Raw genomic sequence first — 23,144 nt, forward strand, 5'->3', positions numbered from 1 at the left:
GATGGGAAAACTGGGACTAAAGAGGCTAAATTCAAGCTAGGATTTAAAACCAAGCTGTCCATCTGCACATCCTTTGCCACTGTGCTATCCTGGGCTAAGAAAACTGACCGTGCTGTTTAAGAAAAATGTTTTAAGACCAAGGTAAGTAATATGTGTCCCTTACAACAGATACCCTTCAGAAGAGTTTTTTTTTGTTTTTTGTTTGTTTGGTTTTTTTTTTGCGGTACATGGGCCTCTCACTGCTGTGGCCTCTCCTGTTGCAGAGCGCAGGCTCCGGACGCGCAGGCTCAGCGGCCATGGCTCATGGGCCCAGCCACTCCACGGCATGTGGGATCTTCCCGGACCAGGGCACGAACCCATGTCCCCTGCATCAGTAGGCGGACTCTCAACCACTGCGCCAACAGGGAAGCCCCAGAAGAGTTTTTAAGACCATATTTTATAAACTTTTAAATGCACTAGGGAAACTAACAAACAAAAGAATCTTTCAAACATATCTTTATAAAAGCCTATCTTTTTATATAAAAATTCAGATTTTTATATATTAGACTTTCTTAAAATACTACTATTTTTTTTACACAGACTATTATTATTCATTAAAAAATATTCACTGAAGGTACCAGGCAAAATAGTCCTGGATCCAGATATAATTATTTCCATTTTGCATATGAGGAAATGAGGATTGGAGAGCTTAAGCACCTTCCCCAGGGTCACACAACTTTAAGGGTACATGTAGGGTTCAGATCCATGTAGACCAAAGCCTGTAATCTCAACCACTCATACTGCTTCCCCATGCAGTATGAGCTATTCCAAACAACACAAAATGCGATCATCCAAGTAATTACCTTTTCAGAATCTACAAAGTGTGTAGCAATTCCTGCTGCATACACATCTCTTCCTTTCAGCCTGAATCCTGTTAATGCAAGGAAGCACCCAAGTCTTCCTTGAAGTCGTGGCAAGAAATAACCTCCACCCACATCAGGGAATAGTCCTGTAATTAAAAACAAAAAGAGACAATGATTCAAATGAAAAAGATAAATTCAGCTCTCTTTACTTGAGATCAAAGAGCCATTTTTCTCTGGAGTCTGAATCTATAGTAAAAATATTATTACTATACCACAGTACTACAACGTACTATACAATGCAATCAATGTCACAAAAGACTTGCGATAAATTGTGCTAACTTAATTGGTGTACTTTTCAAATTTTTCATGTTTCATTTCTATAGAAGTCAATAAAGGATATGATGGCACAATGTTCTGGATATAACTACTTGATAAATATTACTTAAATTTCTCATCTCTACTACTACTTTTTAAGAGTCTCCAATGTAGGTAAAGACTGAAAAAATATTTTCTTTCCGAATGATAAGCACAGGAAAAAATATATATTTTTTTAGCTCTAAGGCTATGTGATAAATTATTATTACCATTTAATCAATGTCCAAACAGTCAATTATCTAATATTCAAGATACTTAAAGTGATATGATAACCATTAGTCCTACTAAATGAACAAGTTTATACCTAATTAAATCACTTGCACTTAACTCTTCTCTTAACCATGAGTATTTTTAAAATTCCCTTATTCTCTCTACTGGCAACAACTAAAAATAGCATATATGCAAATACTTGCCAGTACACTACTTTTTGGTGTTTAAGAGCTCCTTAAACAATTGTGACCCTCTAGGTTTATAATCCACCTATTTGAAAATTGCTTCAATTAATTCAGATAAAAATACAAGCATTCAAATTCTTCCCAATTCTACTTGTCAAAAAGTTCCTAGGGCTTCCCTGGTGGCAGAGTGGTTAACAATCCACCTGTCAATGCAGGGCACACGGGTTCGAGCCCTGGCCCAGGAAGATTCCACATGCTGCGGAGCAACTAAGCCCACGCACCATAACTACTGAGCCTGCGCTCTAGAGCCCGCGAATCACAACTACTGAGCCCGTGTGCCACAACTACTGAAGCCCACGTGCCTAAAGCCCGTGCTCTGCAACAAGAGAAGCCACCCAATGAGAAGCCCACGAACCGCAACAAAGAGTAGCCCCTGCTCGCCACAACTAGAGAAAGCCCGCGCACAGCAACAAAGACCTAAGGCAGCCAAAAAAAAAAATTAATTTTTTAAAAAACCCAAGAAACTAACACCTTTATCAGTCTTCAAGGCCCCTGACCACTTTTTCAATTACATCTCTTACTACTCACTCACTATATTCCAGCCACTCTGGTCATCTTTCTGTTTCTCAATATTCATTCCTACTTGCCACTGAACCCCAGGAACACTGTGCCCAAGTAAAAACACTCCTGTCTATTCCAGGGCACCACATTCTCCCTCTTCACCCTTTGCCTCAATGGCTGCTTCTTTCCAGTTCCCCATACTGGCTCGACCTCCCTTGCTGGACCTGTGCCCACTGCTGTGCCTAGGTCTCATCTGAGGCTCTCCGATACCCCACACACGCATTTCCGTAGCTCTTATAGCTTTAGATAATATCTATATGCGGATCAGTCCCTGTTAGGGACGGAACTGTGTCCCAAATGGTGTCCCAAAATTCTTAAGCTGAAGTCCTAACCCTACAAGGTGACAATTTGGAGAAAAGGGCCTCTAAAGAGGTAATTAAGGTTAAGTGAGGTTATAAGAGTGGGGGCCTTATCTAATAGGACTGGTGTCCTTGTAAGAGGAAGAGACACTGAGGGCACACACAGAGGAAAGGCCATGTGAGGACAGAGAGAAGGCAGCTGTCTACAAGCCAAGGACAGGGACCTTGGGTGAAACGAAACCTGCCAACACCATGATGTTGGACTTCCAGCCTCCAGGACTGGGAGAAATAAATGTTGTTTAAGCTACCCAGTCTTGGTATTTTGTTATGGCAGCCCTAGCAGACCAATACAGTCCCAAATCTGTCTATCTAGTTATGCCTTTTTCCCTTGAATACAAACTCTCAAATCTGCATTCTAGATTTAACCACATAGATAATAAGCATCCCATATATAACGTGGTAAAAACACAACTCCTGATTCTCATCCCTCCAACCATACTGTTCTTTCCCTAATTGGCCTCATCCATCTAGTAGCACTACCTAAACACCTTGGAATTATTCCTTATTCGTTATATCAGCGAGCAAGTTACCTCCAAAACATTTTCTAAATCTATCCATTCTATTCCAACTCTACAGCTCCATATTACTCCAAGCTTAAAATTATCTCTCTCTAGACCTGTGCTATCCAATAGAATTTCCTATGATGATGAAAATGTTCTATAATCTATGCTGCCACTAACCAGATGTGCCTATTAAACACTTTGCAACTGAGGGACTGAATTTGTTTAAATTTAAATTATATTAAATAGCCATCTGTGGTTAGTGGCCACAGTATCAGACAGCAGAGCTCTAGATTAATGAAATGACCTCCTAACAAGCCTCTCTACTCTTGCATCCTCTACAATCCATTATCCTTAAAGCAGCCAGAATAATGGTATTAAAATGTAAACCAGACCATGCCAATCCCTGCTTTAAACTCTCCCACAGTTTCCCATAATGTTTAGGTTTAAATCCAAACTCTTCACAGAGGTCCCTGTGTACCTCTTGAAGAGCACACTATAACACACCTGCCCTTGATTCAGACAGTTGACTCTATTTGGTTCCTTGAACAGGTAAAGCTTTATTCTTGCCTTAGACTAACTTCTTAACACCACAGTATTCTGTTCTAAGATATTAATAGAGCTGCTTCCCTCTTGTCATTCAAATCTCAGCCCAAAGGATATCTCCTTGGAAAACTTCTTTAACCATGTAATCTAAAGTAGCCATCCAGGAGAATTACACTTTGGATAAGATGGAGTAAGAGGGACTAAATTTACTCTCCTACTTGAAATAACTATAGAAAAACAAATGCAATATACGAAATATCAGTTTTCAACAAACTGGACCATCAGGCAATAAAGGTAAGTGATCTCTGAATATCTGAAAACAAGTGAGGTAAACTCTACAAAAGCTCCAGCTTAATGCCTTGAGAGAATGTCCAGGCCCAGAACAGCCCTTGATTTGAGGGGAATAAAGCTAAGAATCCAGGGAGACTGAGGCAGACAGAATTCCCAGAACAGAGTACCAGAGAGGAGAGAGCTGCACAGAGAGAAAACTCTGGAGATCTGCAGAGTGTCTCCCTTAAGTTCTCAGCTTGGTACTGATCAGTACATGTGTATGAAGAAACTGCCTGAAGTTATGGAAAGAACCACAGGAAAGGATTATAGAGAACAGTACTAGGAACCTACACAGGGCTAAGAATAGTGCCTGTTCCCACCAATCAGACTATGAGAACTCAGGATTCGTGGGGGCACTGAGTAGAATGCAAAGAAGGGTCTCATTTCAGTAGTAGGAAATAATTAGCCCTAGCCTGAGCAGTGCTCCAACCTTGCATCTAAAAATAATAATAATAATAAATTTTTAAAAAACCTAAAAAACCTGAAAGGAACAAACTGTTTCCAACATAACCTCATCCCAGAAGCAAGCTCAAGAATATTTAAAAGAATACAGATCTTCCTCAATTTACATTGGGGTTACATCCTGATAAATCCATCACAAATCATAAGTTGAAAATACCATAAGACAAAAATGCATTTAATACACCTAACTTCCAAACATCATAGCTTAGCCTAGCCTACCTTAAATGTGCTCAGAACACTTATATTAGCCTAAAGTTGGGCAAGATCATCTAACACAAGGCCTAAAGTTTTGAATATCTCATATAATTTATTGACTATTATGCTAAAAGCGAAAAACAAAAAGGTTCTAAGTATCAGTTATTTATCCTTGTGATTGTGTGGCTGCATAGGAGCTATGGCTCGCTGCCACTGCCCAGCATCACATGAGAGTATGGTACCAGATATGGCCAGCCAAAGAAAAGGTCAAAATTCAAAATTCAAAGTACAGTTTCTACTGCATGTATATTGCTTTTGCACCACTGTAAAATCGTAAAATCAAAAAATTATAAGTCAGACCACCATAAGTTGGGAACCATCTATACAAAAATATCCAGCACTCAACAAAGTAAAGCTTACAATGTCTAGAATCCAGTCAAAAATTACCAGGGATCTAAAAAGGCAAGAAATTGCCACCCATGATGACATGATAAAACAATCAATCAAATTTGATCCTGAACTGTTGCAGAGACGTGGAAAGACCTAGAGACTGTCATATGGAGTAAAGTAAGTCAGAAAGAGAAAAACAAATATTGTATATCAACGCATATATGTGGAATCTAGAAAAATGGTATAGATGATCTTACTTGCAAAGCAGAAATAGAGACACAGATGTAGAGAACAAATGTATGGACACCAAGGGGGAAAAGGTGTGGGGGATGAATTGGGGGATTGGGATTGACATATATATGCTAATATGTATAAAATAGATAACTAATGAGAACCTACTGTATAGCACAGGGAACTCTACTCAGTGCTCTGTGGTGACCTAAATGGGCAGGAAATCCAAAAAGGAAGGGACGTATGTATACATATGGCTGATTCACTTTGCTGTACAGCAGAAATTGACACAGCAGTGTAAAGCAACTATACACCAGTAAAAAAAAAAAAAAAAAAAAAAAAGAAAGAAACGCGACAGCAAGGTGTGGGGAAGGCAGGGACCAACAGGCTCTCTCGAGCTCCTTCCTGGCCTTTGATCCTGGAGTTAGCAATCATGCCTGTCCCTTGTTTGTGCTCTTTGCCGCCGCTGGTGTGTTTGAATAAAGTTTGAAATGTTGTAACATTATCTATAAAGACAAAACAAAACAAAACAAAAAACCAAAATGAGAAAAACTGACCCATAACTGACATAAACATAAGAATTAGCAAACAAGGACATCAACACAGTTATAATAAACATATACCATATGTTCAAAAAGTTAAATAAAAGCAAATAAGAGTGGTTTCCCTGGTGGTGCAGTGGTTAAGAATCTGCCTGCCAATGCAGGGGACACAGGTTAGAGCCCTGGCCTGGGAAGATCTACATGCTGCAGAGCAACTAAGCCCGTGAGCCACAACTACTGAGCCTGCACTCCAGAGCCCACAGGCCACAAATTCTGAGCCCACGTGCCACAACTACTGAACCCCGTGTGCCTAGAGCCCGTGCTCCACAAGAGAAGCCACTGCAATGAGAAGCCCATGCACTGCAATGAAGAGTAGCCTCCACTCTCCGCAACTAGAGAAAGCTGACACACAGCAACAAAGACCCAAACACAGCCAAAAATAAATCAATAAAATAAATAAATTTTAAAAAAGAAAAAACAAATAATATATATATTTTAAAAACTCAAATGATACTACTATAGATGAAAACTAAGATGAATGTATAAGCTAAAAAATACCTGAATGGGATTAAGGGCAGTTTTGACTTTGCAAAAGAAAGGATTAGTGAACTTGAAAACACATGAATAGCAAATATCTAAAATAGAAAAAAGGAAAAAAAAATAAAATCGACAATACTTGAGTGAGCTTAACAAAAGTTTAAATGGAGTTCCGGAAAAGGAAATGGGGTGGGGGACAGAAAAATATTTGAAGAAATAATGTCAAAATTTCCAAATCTGACAAAAACTATAAACCTAACTAGTCCAATAAACACAATCATAAGAAACAAGAAGAAAGCTACAAAAAGGTACGTATCATAATCAAGGGATCAAGGCATACCAAAACAAGTGATCAGCAGAAAATCTTAAGAGCAGCCAGAGAAAGTAAAAAAAAAAAAAAAAAAACACTTATTTACAGAGGAACGAAGAAGATAAGGATAAGAGCAGATTTCTCATGGAAAACAACATAAATGAGAAGATTGTGTAGCAAAATCTTTAAAGTACTGACATTTAAACATCAGAATAGAATTCTATACCTGGGTCTCATATCAATGACCTCAGGTTTCACCTTAGGAGACTAGAGAAAGGAGAAAAAACTTCAAGTAAATAGAAGGAAGTAATAAATATCAGAGCAGAAATCAATAAAACAGAAAACCAAAAAACTTCTTTTGAGATCAATAAAATTAATAAACCTCTAATTAGAGTGATCAGAAAAAAAAAAGAGAAGACAAATTACTAATATCAAGAATGAAAGAGGGACTTCCTTGGCAGTCCAGTGGTTAAAACTCCACGCTCCCAATGCAGGGGGCACAGGTTTGATTCCTGGTCAGGGAACTAAGATCCCAAATGCTGCATGGCATGGCCAAAAAAAAAAAAAGGATGAGAAAGCCAGGTATTACTATAGTTTCTACAGATACTAAAAAGATAATAAGGAAATGAACTTTATGCTAATAAATGGACAAACTCCTTAAAAGACCCAAATTACTAAAGTTTGTGCAAAAAAGAAATAGGTAACTTGAATAGCCTACATCTATTAAAGTTTTTGAATTTGTAGTTAAAAACCTCTCCACAAAGAAAACTCTAGGCCTAGATGGCTTCACTAGTGAATTCTACCAAACACATGAAAAAAAAGAAAAAAAAGAATCAATTCTACCGGAACTTTTCCAGAAATGAACCCAGCATTACCCTGATAACCAAAATGAAGCAAAATGAAGCAAGCAAAATGATATCAAAATTATGTTACCAGAAAACTATAGATGAATATCCCTCATGAACACAGATGCAAAAATTCCAAATAAAATATTTGTGTAACAAACCCAACAACATATAAAAAGTAGGACACATCATACTAGAATGAGATTTATCCCAGCAAAGCAGGGTTAGTTTAACGTTAAAAAACCAATCAAAGTAATCCACCCTTAACAAACTAAAAAAGAAAAACCAATGATCATCTCAACACATGCTGAAAAAAATTACAAAATCCAAAGTCCATTCCTAATAAAACCCCTTAGAAATCTAGGAACAGAAGGAAAGTTCCTCATCCTGATAAGGGGCACCTATGAAAAACTTATACCTAATATCATACTTAATTGGTGAAGGACTGAATGTTTTCCCCCTAAGATCCTGAACAAGGCAAGAAGGCCCACTCTCAACGTATCTGTTCAACATTGTATTGGAGGTTCTACCCAGTGGAATAAGGCAAGTAAAAATAAAAAGTATCCAGATGGGAAAGAAAAAAGTAAAATGTACTTTATTTGTAAACAACATAATTATCTATTTGGAAAATCCAGTTCAATCTACAAAGTATCTACTAGAACTAATAAGTGAGTTTATCAAGTTTACAGGATAGATAGTACAAAACTCAATTAAATTTCTATATATTGATAACTAACATCAGAACTAGATTTTAAAAATATGATGAATAATATCATTGAATAATATGAAATACTTAAGGAAAAATCTGACAAAAGATGTATAAGAAACTGAAAACTACAAAACATGGCTTAGGGAAATTAAAGAAGACCTAAACAAATGGAAAGATATACCTTGCTCACAGGTCTAAAGACTCAACACTGTAAAGATGACAATTCTCCCTAAATTGATAGATCCTAGACAATCCAAATAAAAATTCTAACAGGCTTTTTTGTTGAAACTTACAAAATCACTCTAAAATTCACATAGAAATACAAAGGATCTATAGAACCAAAACAACTTGAAAGAAAAAAAAAAGAACAAAATTAGAGGATTATCATTACTTGATCAAGACTTACTATAAAGCAACAGTAATCAAGACAGTGTGGTGTTGGCACCAAGATCAGCACATACAAAGGTGCAAAGGCAATCAGTGGCGAAATAGTAACTTTTTCCAAAAAATGATGTGGGAATGATTTTATCTCCCTATGCAAAATAATAAACTTTGATCTATACCTTTGATCCATACCTCTCACCACATACAAAAGTTAACTCAAAATGGAGCATAGAGGGTTTCCCTGGTGGCACAGTGGTTGGGAGTCCACCTGCCGATGCAGGGGACATGGGTTTGTGCCCCGGTCTGGGAGGATCCCATGTGCCACGGAGCGGCTGGGCCCGTGAGCCATGGCCGCTGAGCCTGTGCATCCGGAGCCTGTGCTCCGCAACAGGAGAGGCCACAACAGTGAGAGGCCCACGTACCACAAAAAAAAAAAAAAAATGGAGCATAGCTCTGAATGCAAGATATTTCCTCTAATAATCTTTCATCTAAAATTAAATACATGTACAGCAGAAATTAACACAACACTGTAAATCAACTATACTTCAATAAGAATAAATAAATAAAATCGACTACAGTGTGCTAGTGTCTCCAGTTTAAATATGCTTGCCTTTGCATTTTCAGATATAAGTATGAGCTAATATAAACTTTTAGGTATCTTCCTATTATAATTTCTTTTTAAAAGTTCTTTCATACAAGATTCCATCAATTCCTTCAATAACTGTAATCTGAAATGTATCAAAAGATGATAATTCTAATAGTAATTATGAAAAATTTGGTGTTTTTTTTTTTTTTTTTTTTTTTTACCTATTGCTGTTTCTGGCATTGCAAAAAGAGACTTTTCAGTAGCCACTCGGAATTGCCCATGAACTGAGAGACCAACTCCCTAGGGAAAAGGCAAAAAATTGTTTTAAAAATACTGCGGGGGTTAAAAAAAAACAAACCTCACATTCACAAACATTATAAACCAAGTAAATTATATCATATACAAAGATATACATAATATATATTATATATAATTCTTCATAAAGAATTTCTTTAAAGGAATTTCAGGAGATAGGAGGGAAACCCCAAACCACACAATTTCAGAAGAATTTTCTGGGTGAAAAGTACATGGGTATCCCTGATATCTGGAACAGATTTGTTTTAGCTAAAATGTTTTCGGTTAGTATCCTGTCTTATGCTTCATGTCCTCTTCCTCAATTCCCTCTTATTTCAAACTAGATGCAGCATTATAGAATAGTGACTCTTCCCAGGACCACTGAGTATTCTTAGTGGAACCAATCATCAAAAAGGCATAACCAAGCTATTCCAGCAAATTTCAGCCACCTTAAATAGAATATTAACACATTTTATTTATTCACATAGTTCATCAAATAAAATTAGCAACATCATTTTTCTCAGATACAACACTTAGTAACTATTTAACTCTTAAAAATTCATAAACACAACTTTTACAAAATAAAAAGATTTGGCTGAAAGTCTATTTCTGACTTGTTGAATGTCACTGAAAATGACTTCTCATCTCTGAATCAACAGATATATTTGAATAAAATAAGAGGTATACATGTGATTACAAAGTATCCAAGTTTGTCAGTGCTCACATTGTGACAAACACTTCCTATGTTATGTTTTTCACATTATTCAGAACTTCTATTAGATTGTTTAGTTCTACTCATTCTTATTCCTTTTTAACTAGTGTAGTCTATCTTTAACATCACAGAGGTAAACAAGTTAAAACACGTAAAATATTTGGAACAATATCAGTCACTTAGTAAGAGTAAGTAAGTGTAAGCTAAATAGAAAAGGCCTTATCTCTATTTGATTCTTCTAATTTTTCATTACAATTTCCTCAAGCCTTTCAAGTGTTTTCATATTCAGTTCAACCATTTAAAAGTTGTTGAAACTTTTAAACCTTAAGAAAATACACAAAAAAACCATGCAATTTCTTATACATTTTATGTACTGTATGTTAAGCTTAAATTTTAAAATACCATATAAATAAGCATGGAAATGAATAAAATTCTTCAGGCACTAGCTACATCCTTTGGAGTTAACATTTGTAAGTTAAATCTACAATGTTTGATACTCTTTGTACAAGCAAATGTCATGTTATAAGTATTCTATTATGACAAAATCATTTGATAACATTAACCCAAATTAGGGTATACACTTCAAGATGATAAAATCTTACAAATTTTAATTAAAGTAAAACATTACTAGTTTTATTAATAATTTCTTGTTTTAAGAACCCTTGCCTCACATTCTATTCTCTGCTTTAGTTTAACACAATGTAGTTGAAAGCTTATTAGTGTTCAGGAATGTCTTGCTAAGAACTTAGAGCATTGGCCTGAATTCGCAGTTTTCAGACTATGTTTTCAGTCCTAGGACTCAGAAGAACTAGGTCCCGTCTGGCACGGCACAGCAGGTAGAAGATCTCCAGGCCTTACTGACTGACCCTGCCTTAACCTTACTCCTCTAGTTATTGCCCCCTGACTCTTCTAATTAACTCTGAATTCCACAAACAGCACATGACTGTATCTCTCTTCATAAAACATATATAAAGTCTAACCACAACCCTAATCCTAGTTGGCCCTCTCCCTCCTCAAAGACACAGTTATTAATTTGGTATGTAACACTTCAGATTCTTCCCTCTGTATCTCTAACACATATTTGAACAGATGTGGATATTTATCTGAGATACACACATACTTCAAACTCTATTCCATGGCCTGCAAGGCTCTACATAATATGGCCCAGGAGCCTACCTCTCTGACTTCATCTCCCACCACTCTTTCCATGCTCACTCCACTAGGCACAGGGCCTTCATGCCACTTCTCCCAAGTTCCAAGCCTTTACAATTTCAATTAATCATGTAATTTTAAAGTGAGGAGGACCTACTACAGTAGGCCACTGCCCATCCCATCAGTGCCCCTTCTCTGCAGGAATCTGCTCTGCCCAGAGACTTTCCCCTCTCGCCAGCAGTGGCTGAACTGAAGAAGACACAACAGCCAATTGAAAGCTGAAATTATATGGGGTGACGAAGAAAAAACTGAGAAGCGGCATGTAGCCTGTACAACACAGTGAACAAAGCAAACAGAAATAGCTGGAGAGAGAAAAACAGGCAAATGCACCACTCAAACTTGCCTTAAGCCCACACTTGCAGTTCAATTTTCAGGAGGATAAGCTATGTTGCGTTTTTGTCTTTGGATTCCCATTTATTCCCTGCACTTGTCTCTTAACTGCTCCCTTCTCTTTTCTGGATCTGTTTGGGTGAGTCCCTGTTCTTTTCAATTAAAAAACTCTCTTCACCACATTTTCAGTTAGAACCAGACCCAGATTCTGTCATGATTCAGCATCACACAATAGCTGTCTCAGGCCTTTGGCCTCTAATAAATTCATCCCAATACTGCTGTGTGCTTTTTCCTAACACTGCTCTCCCTGATAGTCATTCCCATTATATCTTTTGGAACCCTCATTCCTTTGCAGAAGAACCACTAACAGCCCAAATTCTCTACAGAGGGCCCTCCCTACCTCCTAAATTCAAGAAAGAAAGAAATTTATAAGCCCTGTACTCTTTCATGTAGAAGCTATAGATCCCATATTCATTGATTCAGCTATTTTGTTTCAGCCTTGGCTGATAAAATAATGAACAAAGTCAAAGACTTCAAAATTTTAGTAAGAAGTTATTAATAAAAAGCTTTCCAAATAAGAGGTCATTGACACAAGCACCATTAGGAGCCAATTTAAAATGCCTTTCACTTAAGATGAAATGAAGACCAGGAAAATTCAAGCCACCTGACTTGGAGATACTAAGGACATAAATACTGATCCACGTTGAAAGGGGTGTAGCACTCTCATGGCAGATTCATATCTAATTTTTGTATCTTATATAAAAGAATCCATTATAGGTTGCTTATATTAAATCCCCCTTGAAATTTCCAAAATTTACCATTACATACTATTAACCATTAATCTTAGCAGACACTCCTTTGCTAGACTAAAAACGCTTCAGTCTTCAAGTTTTATTATATTAACAACCGGTTATACAGATTCATTCCCCAAATGTAAAATTTATTCCAATTCCTAACTCTCCACAAATACTCTCCCTGCAGCCTACCCAACCCAGTAGTCAAATTTCATTTATCACCTAATTAGATATCTCTGTAGCATTTGACAGAGTGGCTCATTCTCTACTTCAGGAAACACCTGACTTGGCTTTGAGACACACTCTCCTGGTTTTTCTTCTAACTCATTAGTTGTTTCTTCTCTTCTCCCTGACATCAAAATGTTGATGTGCCCCAATGATCAGATATCATCTCGCTACTCCACTTCACCTGTACTCTGTTCTTTCTATTCATTCCCCAGGTGATCTCTTCCAAGAGCCCCAAGATTTTAAGCACTGTAACATTAATGACAAATTATTTTCCCACCCCTGATTTCTCTAGAATTTTATATCTAGCTGTTTACTTAACATCTCCACCTAAACATCTAATATGTATCTCAATGTTCATGCATCAGAAGTAAACCTCTTGATTTCTCTTTGAACATGCTGCTCCCTCAGTCTTTTCCATCTCAGCAAACAGCACCACCATTCACCCAGCTGCTCAGGCCAAAAATTTCAGCATCATCCTTTCTTTCTGATCTTACGATCTAACCTATGAACCTGTCTTGATAGCACTAACTTCAAAATATATCTTGGATTGGGCCACTTCATTGCCACTGTTGCAACCCCAGGTGAAGTCACTATCATCTCTTGCCTGGGTTAGTCTCTCTTGCTTCTGTTTTGCCACAATCCATCCTCTGCACAGCAGCCAAGTAAACTTACTAAATGTAAATCAGTTCATGTCATTCTCCTGCCCAAAACTCTCCAGTGACTCCCCATCACATTAAAATATTACTGAAATTCCTCATCCTGGCTGATAAGGCCCTACATGATCTGGTCCCTTTCTATCTCCCTGATCTTAGGGTCTACCATTCTCCACTTTCCTCACTTTCACTCTTGTCAGCCACACTGGCTTTTTTTTTCCCTCTTAATTCACATAAAATATACAATCGAAAGTACACAAATAATACAAACAGCTAGCACACAGGTCCAGTGAATTATCCCAAAATGAACACATCCTTGTAACCAAAACCCAGATAAAGATTATCAGAAATTCTTTTATGCACCCTGTCAGCCACTACTCCCTCCCCATCCTTCAGGTAACTACTATCCTGACTTCTAACAAAATGAGATTAACTTTTTCAGGTTTTGATCTTGATATAAATAGAGCCATAGAGTATTATTTATTTGACTTCAGTCAATGTTATGTTTGCAAGATTTATTCATGTTGTATGTAGCAATAATTTCTTTCATTGTACAGCATTCCTTTGTATGAATAAACTATTTTCATTCTACTGTGAATAGTTAGCTAGGTTTTTCAGTTTGGGGCTACTGCAAATAACGATTCAATGACCATTCTTACATGTCTTTTGGGGCATAAGTACATACATTTTGGTTGGGTTGTAAAACTGTTGGGTTAGAGTATTAATTCAATCAACTTTAAAAGACGAGATCAAACAATTTTCCAAAGCAGTAGTACCAATTTCTACTCCAGCAGCAATATGAGTTTGTATTCCATATCTTCACCAATACTTGAAATTGTCGACATCACATTTTAGCCATTCTATACAGATGGACAACAGGCACATGAAAATATGCTTAACATCACTAATTATTAGAGAAATGCAAATCAGAACTACCATGAGGTATCACCTCACACCAGTCAGAATGGCCATCATGAAAAAGTCTACACATAATAAATGCTAGAGAGGGTGTGGAGAAAACGGAACCCTTATACACTGTTGGTGGGAATGTAAATTGGTTCAAACACTACAGAGAACAGTATGGAGGTTCCTTAAAAAACTAAAAATAGGAGCTTCCCTGGTGGCGCAGTGGTTGAGAGTCCGCCTGCTGATGCAGGGGACACGGGTTTGTGCCCCAGTCTGGGAGGATCCCACATTCTGCGGAGCGGCTGGGCCCGTGAGCCATGGCTGCTGGGCCTGCATGTCCGGAGCCTGTGCTCCGCAATGGGAGAGGCCACAACAGTGAGAGGCCCGTGTACCGCAAAAAAAAAAAACACACCAAAAAACACTAAAAATAGAGTTACCATATGATCCAGCAATTCCACTTCTGGGCATATATCTGGAAAAGACAAAAAAGGTACATACACCCCAATGTTCAAAGCAGCATTATTTACAATAGCCAAGACATGGTAGCAACCTAAATGTCCATCAAGAGATGAATGAATAAAGATGTGGTATATATATACAATAGAATACTACCCAGCCATAAAAAAGAATGAAATGCCATTTGTAGCAACATGGATGGACCTAGAAATTATCATACTAAGTGAAGTCAGACAGAGAAAGACAAATATCATACATCACTTATATATGAAATTTTAAAAATAATACAAATAAATTTATTTACAAAACAGAAACAGACTCACATAGAAAACATTTCAGCCACTCTAGTGAGTATATATTAGTATTTCATTGTGGTTTCAGTTTTCCTTTTCTTGCTGATTAATGCAATTGAGTGCTTTGTCACGTTTTGGTCATCTGCATATTCTCTTTATGAAATGTCTAATCTATTGCTCATTTTTCCATTGGATTTTCTTATTGATTGGTAGAAATTCTTTCTACATCCTTCATGATTTCTTGCCAAATATATGTATAGTCAGCCCTCCATATTCACAGCTCCTCATCTGCAGATTCAACTAACCACAGACCAAAAATATTTTCTAAAAAATTCCAACAAAAAGTTCCAAAAAACAAAACTGGAATTTGCTGCATACCAGCAACTATTTACATAGCATTTACACCGTTTACAACTACTTACATAGCATTTACACTGTGTTAGGTATTGTAAGTAATCTAGGGATGATTTAAAATATATGGGAGGATGTGCGTATGTTACATGCAAATACTATGCTATTTTATACAATGGACTTGAGCATCCTTGGGTTTTAGCATCGGATGGGGGTCCTGGAACCAATCCCCTGCTGAGAACAAGGGACTGTATTCCAAATACCTATTTTCCAGTCGGTGGCTTGCCTTTTCACTCTCTTAATGTCGTCTTGGAATGAATAGAGCTTCTTAATTTTAGTACAATCGAATGTTATTTTTGTTTATGGTACATTTAGTGTAATCCATTTAGTGTAATTTAAGTAATCCTTCCATACCCTCAAAGCGTAGCAGAAACATGTTCCAAACATTCAGTATTTTCTGTCTATTATTGATTACTAGCTTAATTCCATTGGGGCCAGATTACAGTCTGTAAGATTAATCCTTTGGAATATGCTGAGACTAATTCTATTGCCAGTTTTGGTAAATGTTCCATGCACACATGAATTGAACATGAAATCTATAGTTACTGAGTCCATGTTAATTGGATCGTTTATTGGGCCATGTTCAAATCATGTGCATGCATGTAAAATGTATGTGTATATATGTACATATACTGTTTATGTCTCTGCTTTATCTGTCATTGAAAGAAGTATGTTCAAATCTTCTCCTAGGATTGTGGTTTTGTCTACTTCCCCTTTAAGGGCTTTCTACTTTTTTGCAAGATTAAACATTTTTTAACGTTTGAAAATATCACACCAGTAGAGTTATTTCACAGAGGCAGAGGTTTGTTCCCATTGTTTCTCAGTGTCATACTGTACATTATGAAACTCATTAAGCAATTCTGTTCAGCTTCATATTGCTATAAATTGAGAGTTTTAGACAAGTATTTATAAAATATCTTTCTATAGTTGATTAGAGTCAATAAAATTACTTTCAGAATCTGACTACACTGAACTTAAGAAGGTGAAAAGCTAAATAGCTTTCAACAGACTGAACTAAGCCCTATCTGCTAAGAGAATAAGAACTGAAATTGAGGTCTTGCTGAACTGGGACCCAAAATGTTACACATTAGAAGTTAGGGTGGCCTGGATTCAAATGCTCAGATTCAAATGCTCAGCTTCAAATACTCCCATTCCTGACAGGATTGAGATGATCTGAGACTGCTAGTGCCCTTAGCCTAGATTCCTACTAGAAACAACGGTAGGAAGATTATGCCATATTAGGGCTCAAATAATACTCAAGTAGAAATAACTCAATTAGAAATAACCAGCACTCAATTAGAAATAATCTGACATAAGACCACATGACTAAAGCCCAAGAGAAAAAATACACAATAGAAAGATTCACAGGACATACAAATTTAGATTTGTCATACCTGTTTATTATAACTATGAAATGTCCTATATCAAGTAAAAGCTTTTGCCATAAAATGTACCTTATTTGATATTAAAATAGCTGTATCAGCTTTATTTTAGTGTTGGTAAACACTTTTTCTATTATTTTACATTTAACCCTTCTGTGCCTTATATTTATGGTGTCTCAAGCATTCTGACATTCTTTGTTTTTTACTTGGATTATTATTAAACAATAATATTGTTTAATAATAATATTATTAATTAATAATAATATTAATATTCTCTATAATAGTATAGAGAATATTAATATGGATAAGCATAAATAACTGAACATATGAATGTAGTCAAACTCGTACCCTACTTGTTTAAAGTCTGGGATTCTTAAATGCAGAACTTATGCGATCTAAGATTTTTTTTTTTTTAATTGAGAGACTAGAGCTAGATGAGTTTTCACTGTTCAACAGATGAAAAAGGCTGGTATAGCTTTAAGGCTTTTAAAGAAGATCTCATAATTATTTAAAAAGCACAATTAAATCCTTCAAAATGCAAATATGCTTATCAGTAACTAGAAATGAGTATCACTTCTATATTTCCAGATAATATTACTATTCTAGACAAAAAGCACATTTTTAAAAATTGATAATTATACAGATATTTAAAGTTAATTTAATATATAGCCAATTACTCGATGATTTATACTAATGGCAAGATTAATCCCCCAACACAAAAACAAAAACACATGTAGAACAATTTAATTTGGTGCCTGAAAAAGAAATGTTCCAGATAATAATACCTCAGTGTTAAATTCCCTGATTTTGGTGTTTTATTCTTAAGGAATACACACTGAAAAATTTAGCAATAAAGAATTATCATGTCTTCAACTTTCAAATGGTTCAGAAAAAAATTATTCATAGACACATGTGGGAGAGAAGAAGAGAAAATAAAACAAATGCGGAAATAATAGGGAATGTGGATGAAGGATACACTGGAGTTCTCTGTACTATATTACTAATTGAAATTGTTTCACAAGTCTTTTTGATCCAAATGAAAATAAAAATAAAAATAAATGTTCCAGAGTAACCAGCGCCAACAACCACAGTAAAGAAAACAACAAACTCATAAAGGCATACAATGGGGTGATGTAACTAATGCTCACACAGAGTCATGAATTTAAATTTTAATCAGAGAGAATGAGTAAGCTCCTGTCCAGAATGAACACTGCATCTCAGTATCAGTGAGTACATGAGAGTCTTCTCTCACCATCATTCAAGATTATAAATGATTCTTTGAAATTAGGTATATATTTCTGTTAGAAATTCAAATAAATTTTCATCACACATTATGTCACTATGGTATAAAAGTTAATATCATAATCATAAAATGTTTCATAATGTATCTCTGGGACCACATGCCTTAGAGATTAGCAGCCTACACAGTAAAAACAAAGATATTTTTATTATGCTTCTCACATTAATGTTAACAGGCTAATATTGCATATTAATAGTATTAACATATCAATTACATAATATTAATGTATTTTGATAGACTACAGAGAGCATTTACATTATCCTGCTTTGGATTCATATAAGTCATGTTATTTTTGGACAAAAATTATATTCAGCAGAAACAAATAATTGAGGTAGAAATATTTAATTTATTTATGAATTAACAGTCTACCATCCTTGGAGGTACAGTTTTACTTTAAACAGAAATATCAGAGAGATATTTGAAAATTGCTGAGAGTAAAACTTAAAAGTTATATGAAAATAATTTTTTTCAATTATGTGTGGTGATGAGTGTTAACTTACGGTTTCACAACATATACATACATCAAATCATTACGTTGTCACCTAAAACATTATATGTCAATTATACCTCAATTTTTAAAAAAGCCAGTGAGCAGAAATATAATTCTGATACATCATACATTAAAACATAAATTAGAGGGCTTCCCTGGTGGCGCAGTGGTTAAGAATCCACCTGTCAATGCAGGGGACACAGGTTCGAGCCCTGGTCTGGGAAGATCCCACATGCTGTGGAGCAACCAAGCCCGTGTGCCACAACTACTGAGCCTGCGCTCTAGAGCCCACGAGCCACAACTGCTGAAGCCCACACACTGCAACTACTGAGCCCACATACCTACAGCCCGTGCTCCGCAACAAAGAAGCCACCGCAACATGAAGCCAGTGCACCACAACGAGAGTAGCCCGCGCAGCAACAAAGACCCAACGCAGCCTGAATGCAGCCATAAATAAATCACTTAATTAAAAAAACAAAACATAAATTAGAAATAACTCTTACGCACCTCCTGGATTCATGCTCAAGTTTTTTGCCTAAATAAGCACATTCCCCCAATATATTATAACATACCACATATTATATTTAAATGTCTATTGTTTATTTTTAATTTTATTTTTTATACAGCAGGTTCTTATTAGTTACCTATTTTATACATATTAGCGTGTATATGTCAATCCCAATCATATTTAATAGATGTTTAATTTTTTTTTTTTTTTTTTTTTTTTTTGTGGTACGCGGGCCTCTCACTGTTGTGGCCTCTCCCGTTGCGGAGCACAGGCTCCGGACGCGCAGGCTCAGTGGCCATGGCTCACGGGCCCAGCCGCTCCGCGGCATGTGGGATCTTCCCGGACCGGGGCACGAACCCGTGTCCCCTGCATCGGCAGGCGGATTCTCAACCACTGCGCCACCAGGGAAGCCCTTAATAGATGTTTAAAAAGAGAAGCTCTAAGAAACCACTGCCTCATATCATATATTCAAATAAGAAGAACTATTATAACAGGAGTACTCTTAATCGACCTCAGATTTACCAACAATTTCCATTAACTCTGTAAAACTAATATCTATATTAACTAGCATCCTGAAAGCTACTCTCTGGCTACTTTTTTTTTAATATATAAATTTATTTATTTTATTTTTGGCTGCATTGGGTCTTCGGGCAAGCAGGGGCTACTCTTTGTTGTGGTGCCCGCGGGCTTCTCATTGCAGTGGCTTCTCTTGTTGCGGAGCATGGGCTCTAGGCACGTGGACTTCAGTAGTTGTGGCACATGGGCTCTAGAGCGTAGGCTCAGTAGTTGTGGCGCACGGGCTTAGTCACTCTGCATGGCATGTGGGATCCTCCCGGACCAGGGCTCAAACCCGTATCCCCTGCATTAGCAGGTGGATTCTCAACCACTGTGCCACCAGGGAAGCCCTCTGGCTACTTTTTGATATACCTGATACTTCTCTGATTTGTTGAGTTCAGAGATTACCAAATGTCAGTCATAAATAGTTATTTCATGAGAACCAAGTTGAATACTCTGGAAAAATATGAAAAAAGCTAAGTTACTAAAAAATTTTGGTATAGGGCAACGACAGCAATTATTTCAAGTGACTATTCTTCATAATAACATTTATTGTTATTCTGAATCTATTATACACATTAGGACATAGCAAATTTGTCACAATCTTAATGTTTTTTTTTAAATAAAGATTTTCAACATACATGAGAAGAAAGTTACAAATATCAAAGAAGTAAGAATCTAAATTTGAATAGGAAGTACTGAACTCAGGATCTAGGACCTATTTTCTCTTAAAAATAAAACACATATTCTTAGTTCCCTTCAAAAAGGCCTAGAAGCAATTACCAACTTAACTAGTGCCCAGATTATTATTGCTAACCATCATTTCCTAATAAAAGTAACCAGGGCTGCCTTGGAAAAACACCCAATTTTAGGTCTGGTGAATAAAATGTACAAAACAAACCTGGAATATGGTTCTTTACCACAAAGCAAAGAAACTCTCAAAGGTTTCTGGGGCACAGAAGCCAACTTGAAGGTTCCCATGACAAGTCCACTCTTCTGGTTTGCCCCTCTGGGCCCCCCTTTTTCAGTGTCTTTTATAGGCTCCTTGTTCTGCCTCTGACCAATACACATTTTTTTGTATTCCATTCTGGACTTACTTTGGTTGTCACTCTATTTCTGTCACATTTCCTTGCATTATCTTTTTCTACTGACAAATTTTCAATACAAGTTTCTCTGCTATAACACGATGAGTTACTGAAAAAAAAATCCTCAGGCTCTACAAAACTGCACAGAACTTAAAAGAAAAATAGAGTTTCGGCAGTCTGCTCAAAACCTGTGCAACTTTGTAATCTGAGTGCTAACAGAAAGCATAAATGGTCCCAGGCCAGGGACTTGATTAGGACCACCAGCTCAATGTGAACAGAGAATGCCACAGCAGATATTTAAAATGCACAAAAATAAAGTGGAAAGAATGGCAATACTTTAATCAGAGCAGGACTGGCACATGCTGAGACAAAGCAGTGGAAAGTGCAGCTATAAGCCAGTGGGACCGCCATTGAACACCAAGTGCCAAGAGTTGAGGGTTCACTTTACGGTGGAGGTCCACCCAGAAACAGGCATTTGTTTGCATGGGTTTTTTTTTTTTTTTTTAATTTTCTTAAAATACAGACAAGAGAATGCCTATTCACAGTACAGCAACTGAGGTAATTAAGCACCCTTTTCCTGTCTAGATGATTATATATCTACTGCCACTATCCTATCTCCCCTTGCCTAGAAAAAACTGCATATGAATCAATATAATTTTTGCATTATCCTAACATCATTTTCCCATTTACCAGTCACTTATGAGCTAATTCATGTTGCAGAAGCACACACTTTGGAGCATACTGTGCCTCTGTAAGTCCTAAAGTTATACCTCCCGCTCAAGCAGCACCCCGAGTTCCAGATGTGCATAACCGACAAAACACTTTTGTTCAGACAAAACACTCCCACGTGGATAAGCCCACAGGTATTTCACACGGAACAAATTAAACTCATCTCCCTTCACTCTCCCCAACCACCCCCAGCCACACTTTCTCCCAAATCTCAAGTAAACAGTCCACCGTTCATCCACTGCCCAGTCTGGAAACCTGGAAGTCAACCTTGCCTCCTTCTCCCCTTTATCTCTCACATCCAATACATCCTCAAATCCCACCAAGTCTCCTCCTAAGTATCTCCCTTAAATCTACCTAATTTCCACCCCCCTTCATTATCTCCATGCTAGTTCAAAATCACCATAATCTCCCTCCTGGATCCCTGCAAGAGCTTCCTGAATAATCTCTTTACAACCAATCCTAACCTCCCTACAACCTGTTCGTCCCACAGGAGAGTTCTCTGTCTAAAATGCACCATGCAAGCCATTTCCCTGGCTAAAAGCACTTTAAAATGGCTCTCCCTCTTGATCTCAGGATAAACAACTTATATCTAAGAGGACTGATCTGGCTTCTTGCTTACCTCTCTAACCTCGGAACTGAACCGCTATCTCCTTCATACTCCCAAACCTAGACACACTTAACCTTTCCAAACATGAATTCTCTCATCTTCACATATACTATTACCTTCTCACTCACACACTATTCTTCTACACTGCATCAACCCCTTAACACGCTTGTACCAACCATAGCGCATTCCTCCACTATCCCACCTTGTTTGTCCCTGGCTGATTCCTCTTTAAGTCTCAGCTTAAATAAAACTTCCTCCAGGGTGCTTTCCCTACACCATCTCCATCACTAAAGTACTCAGACATACACACACAGTTGAGGCCAGTACTCTTATGTATTCCCAGATGACTCTGTACCTGCCTCACAAGACAGTAAGCTCCATAAGGAAAGAAAATATATCTATCTTGCTCACTATTCTATCCCTAGAGCCTAACCAGTATCTAGTACATAGCAGACATGCAGTAATTTTTGCTGGTTGGGTGAAATAGCTGAGAACAACCTCGTATTATTGCTAAAATCATAACGAACCTCTAGTTAGTCTTAAATCTCCTACCTCCACATATCCTTAGGAGAATGAGCTCATTTTATGGGCAAAAGGAGTTCCTCTGCCCCTTCTCTGTGAAATAATCTGATGCCTCCTCAATAAGACACAGAGCCCTCTAGACCACAAATCATCCAACCCAACATAGTGGGGATAAAATGGAGGCAGGATAAGAATGGCACAGAGGAAAGGTATCTGCCACTTGACCAAGAACCTAGGGTGCTTTCACATTTAAAAAATGAAATGAACCAAAAACCTGACCAATATGCCCACAGGAAATGGCCAAGGAAATGAAAAAGAACTCCCTGTAGATCTGAGAATCTGCAAGTCTGTGAAAGTTGCCAAGAATACCCGTAGGCCTGGAAAGTAAAAGTTCTACTTCCCAGAAATCAATACCTTAAAATGGGGATGGAGATGGGGCAGGGGCAGGGGCAGGCAGTAAAGCCAAGTTCCTGGTTAGTAAATGGAAGCACTTTCCGATTCTCTACTTAGATATGTTT

General features: G+C 37.2%; 1 protein-coding gene across 4 annotated transcripts in view; it reads right to left on the reverse strand.

Annotated features, from left to right (window-relative positions):
* The window catches only part of HIBCH (3-hydroxyisobutyryl-CoA hydrolase), a 91,159-nt gene that overhangs the window by 29,566 nt on the left and 38,449 nt on the right, over positions 1-23,144 (reverse strand). For all 4 annotated transcript variants that reach the window (XM_059054675.2, XM_067026452.1, XM_067026454.1 and 1 more), the window contains 2 exons: positions 9,381-9,459; positions 843-988 (listed from right to left, as the gene is read on the reverse strand). In XM_059054675.2, coding sequence (XP_058910658.1) covers positions 843-988; positions 9,381-9,459 — 225 coding nt within the window. The remainder of the gene's footprint in view (positions 1-842; positions 989-9,380; positions 9,460-23,144) is intronic.

Source organism: Kogia breviceps, chromosome 2 (assembly GCF_026419965.1).
Source record: "Kogia breviceps isolate mKogBre1 chromosome 2, mKogBre1 haplotype 1, whole genome shotgun sequence".
In the NCBI taxonomy this organism is placed as follows: domain Eukaryota; kingdom Metazoa; phylum Chordata; class Mammalia; order Artiodactyla; family Physeteridae; genus Kogia; species Kogia breviceps.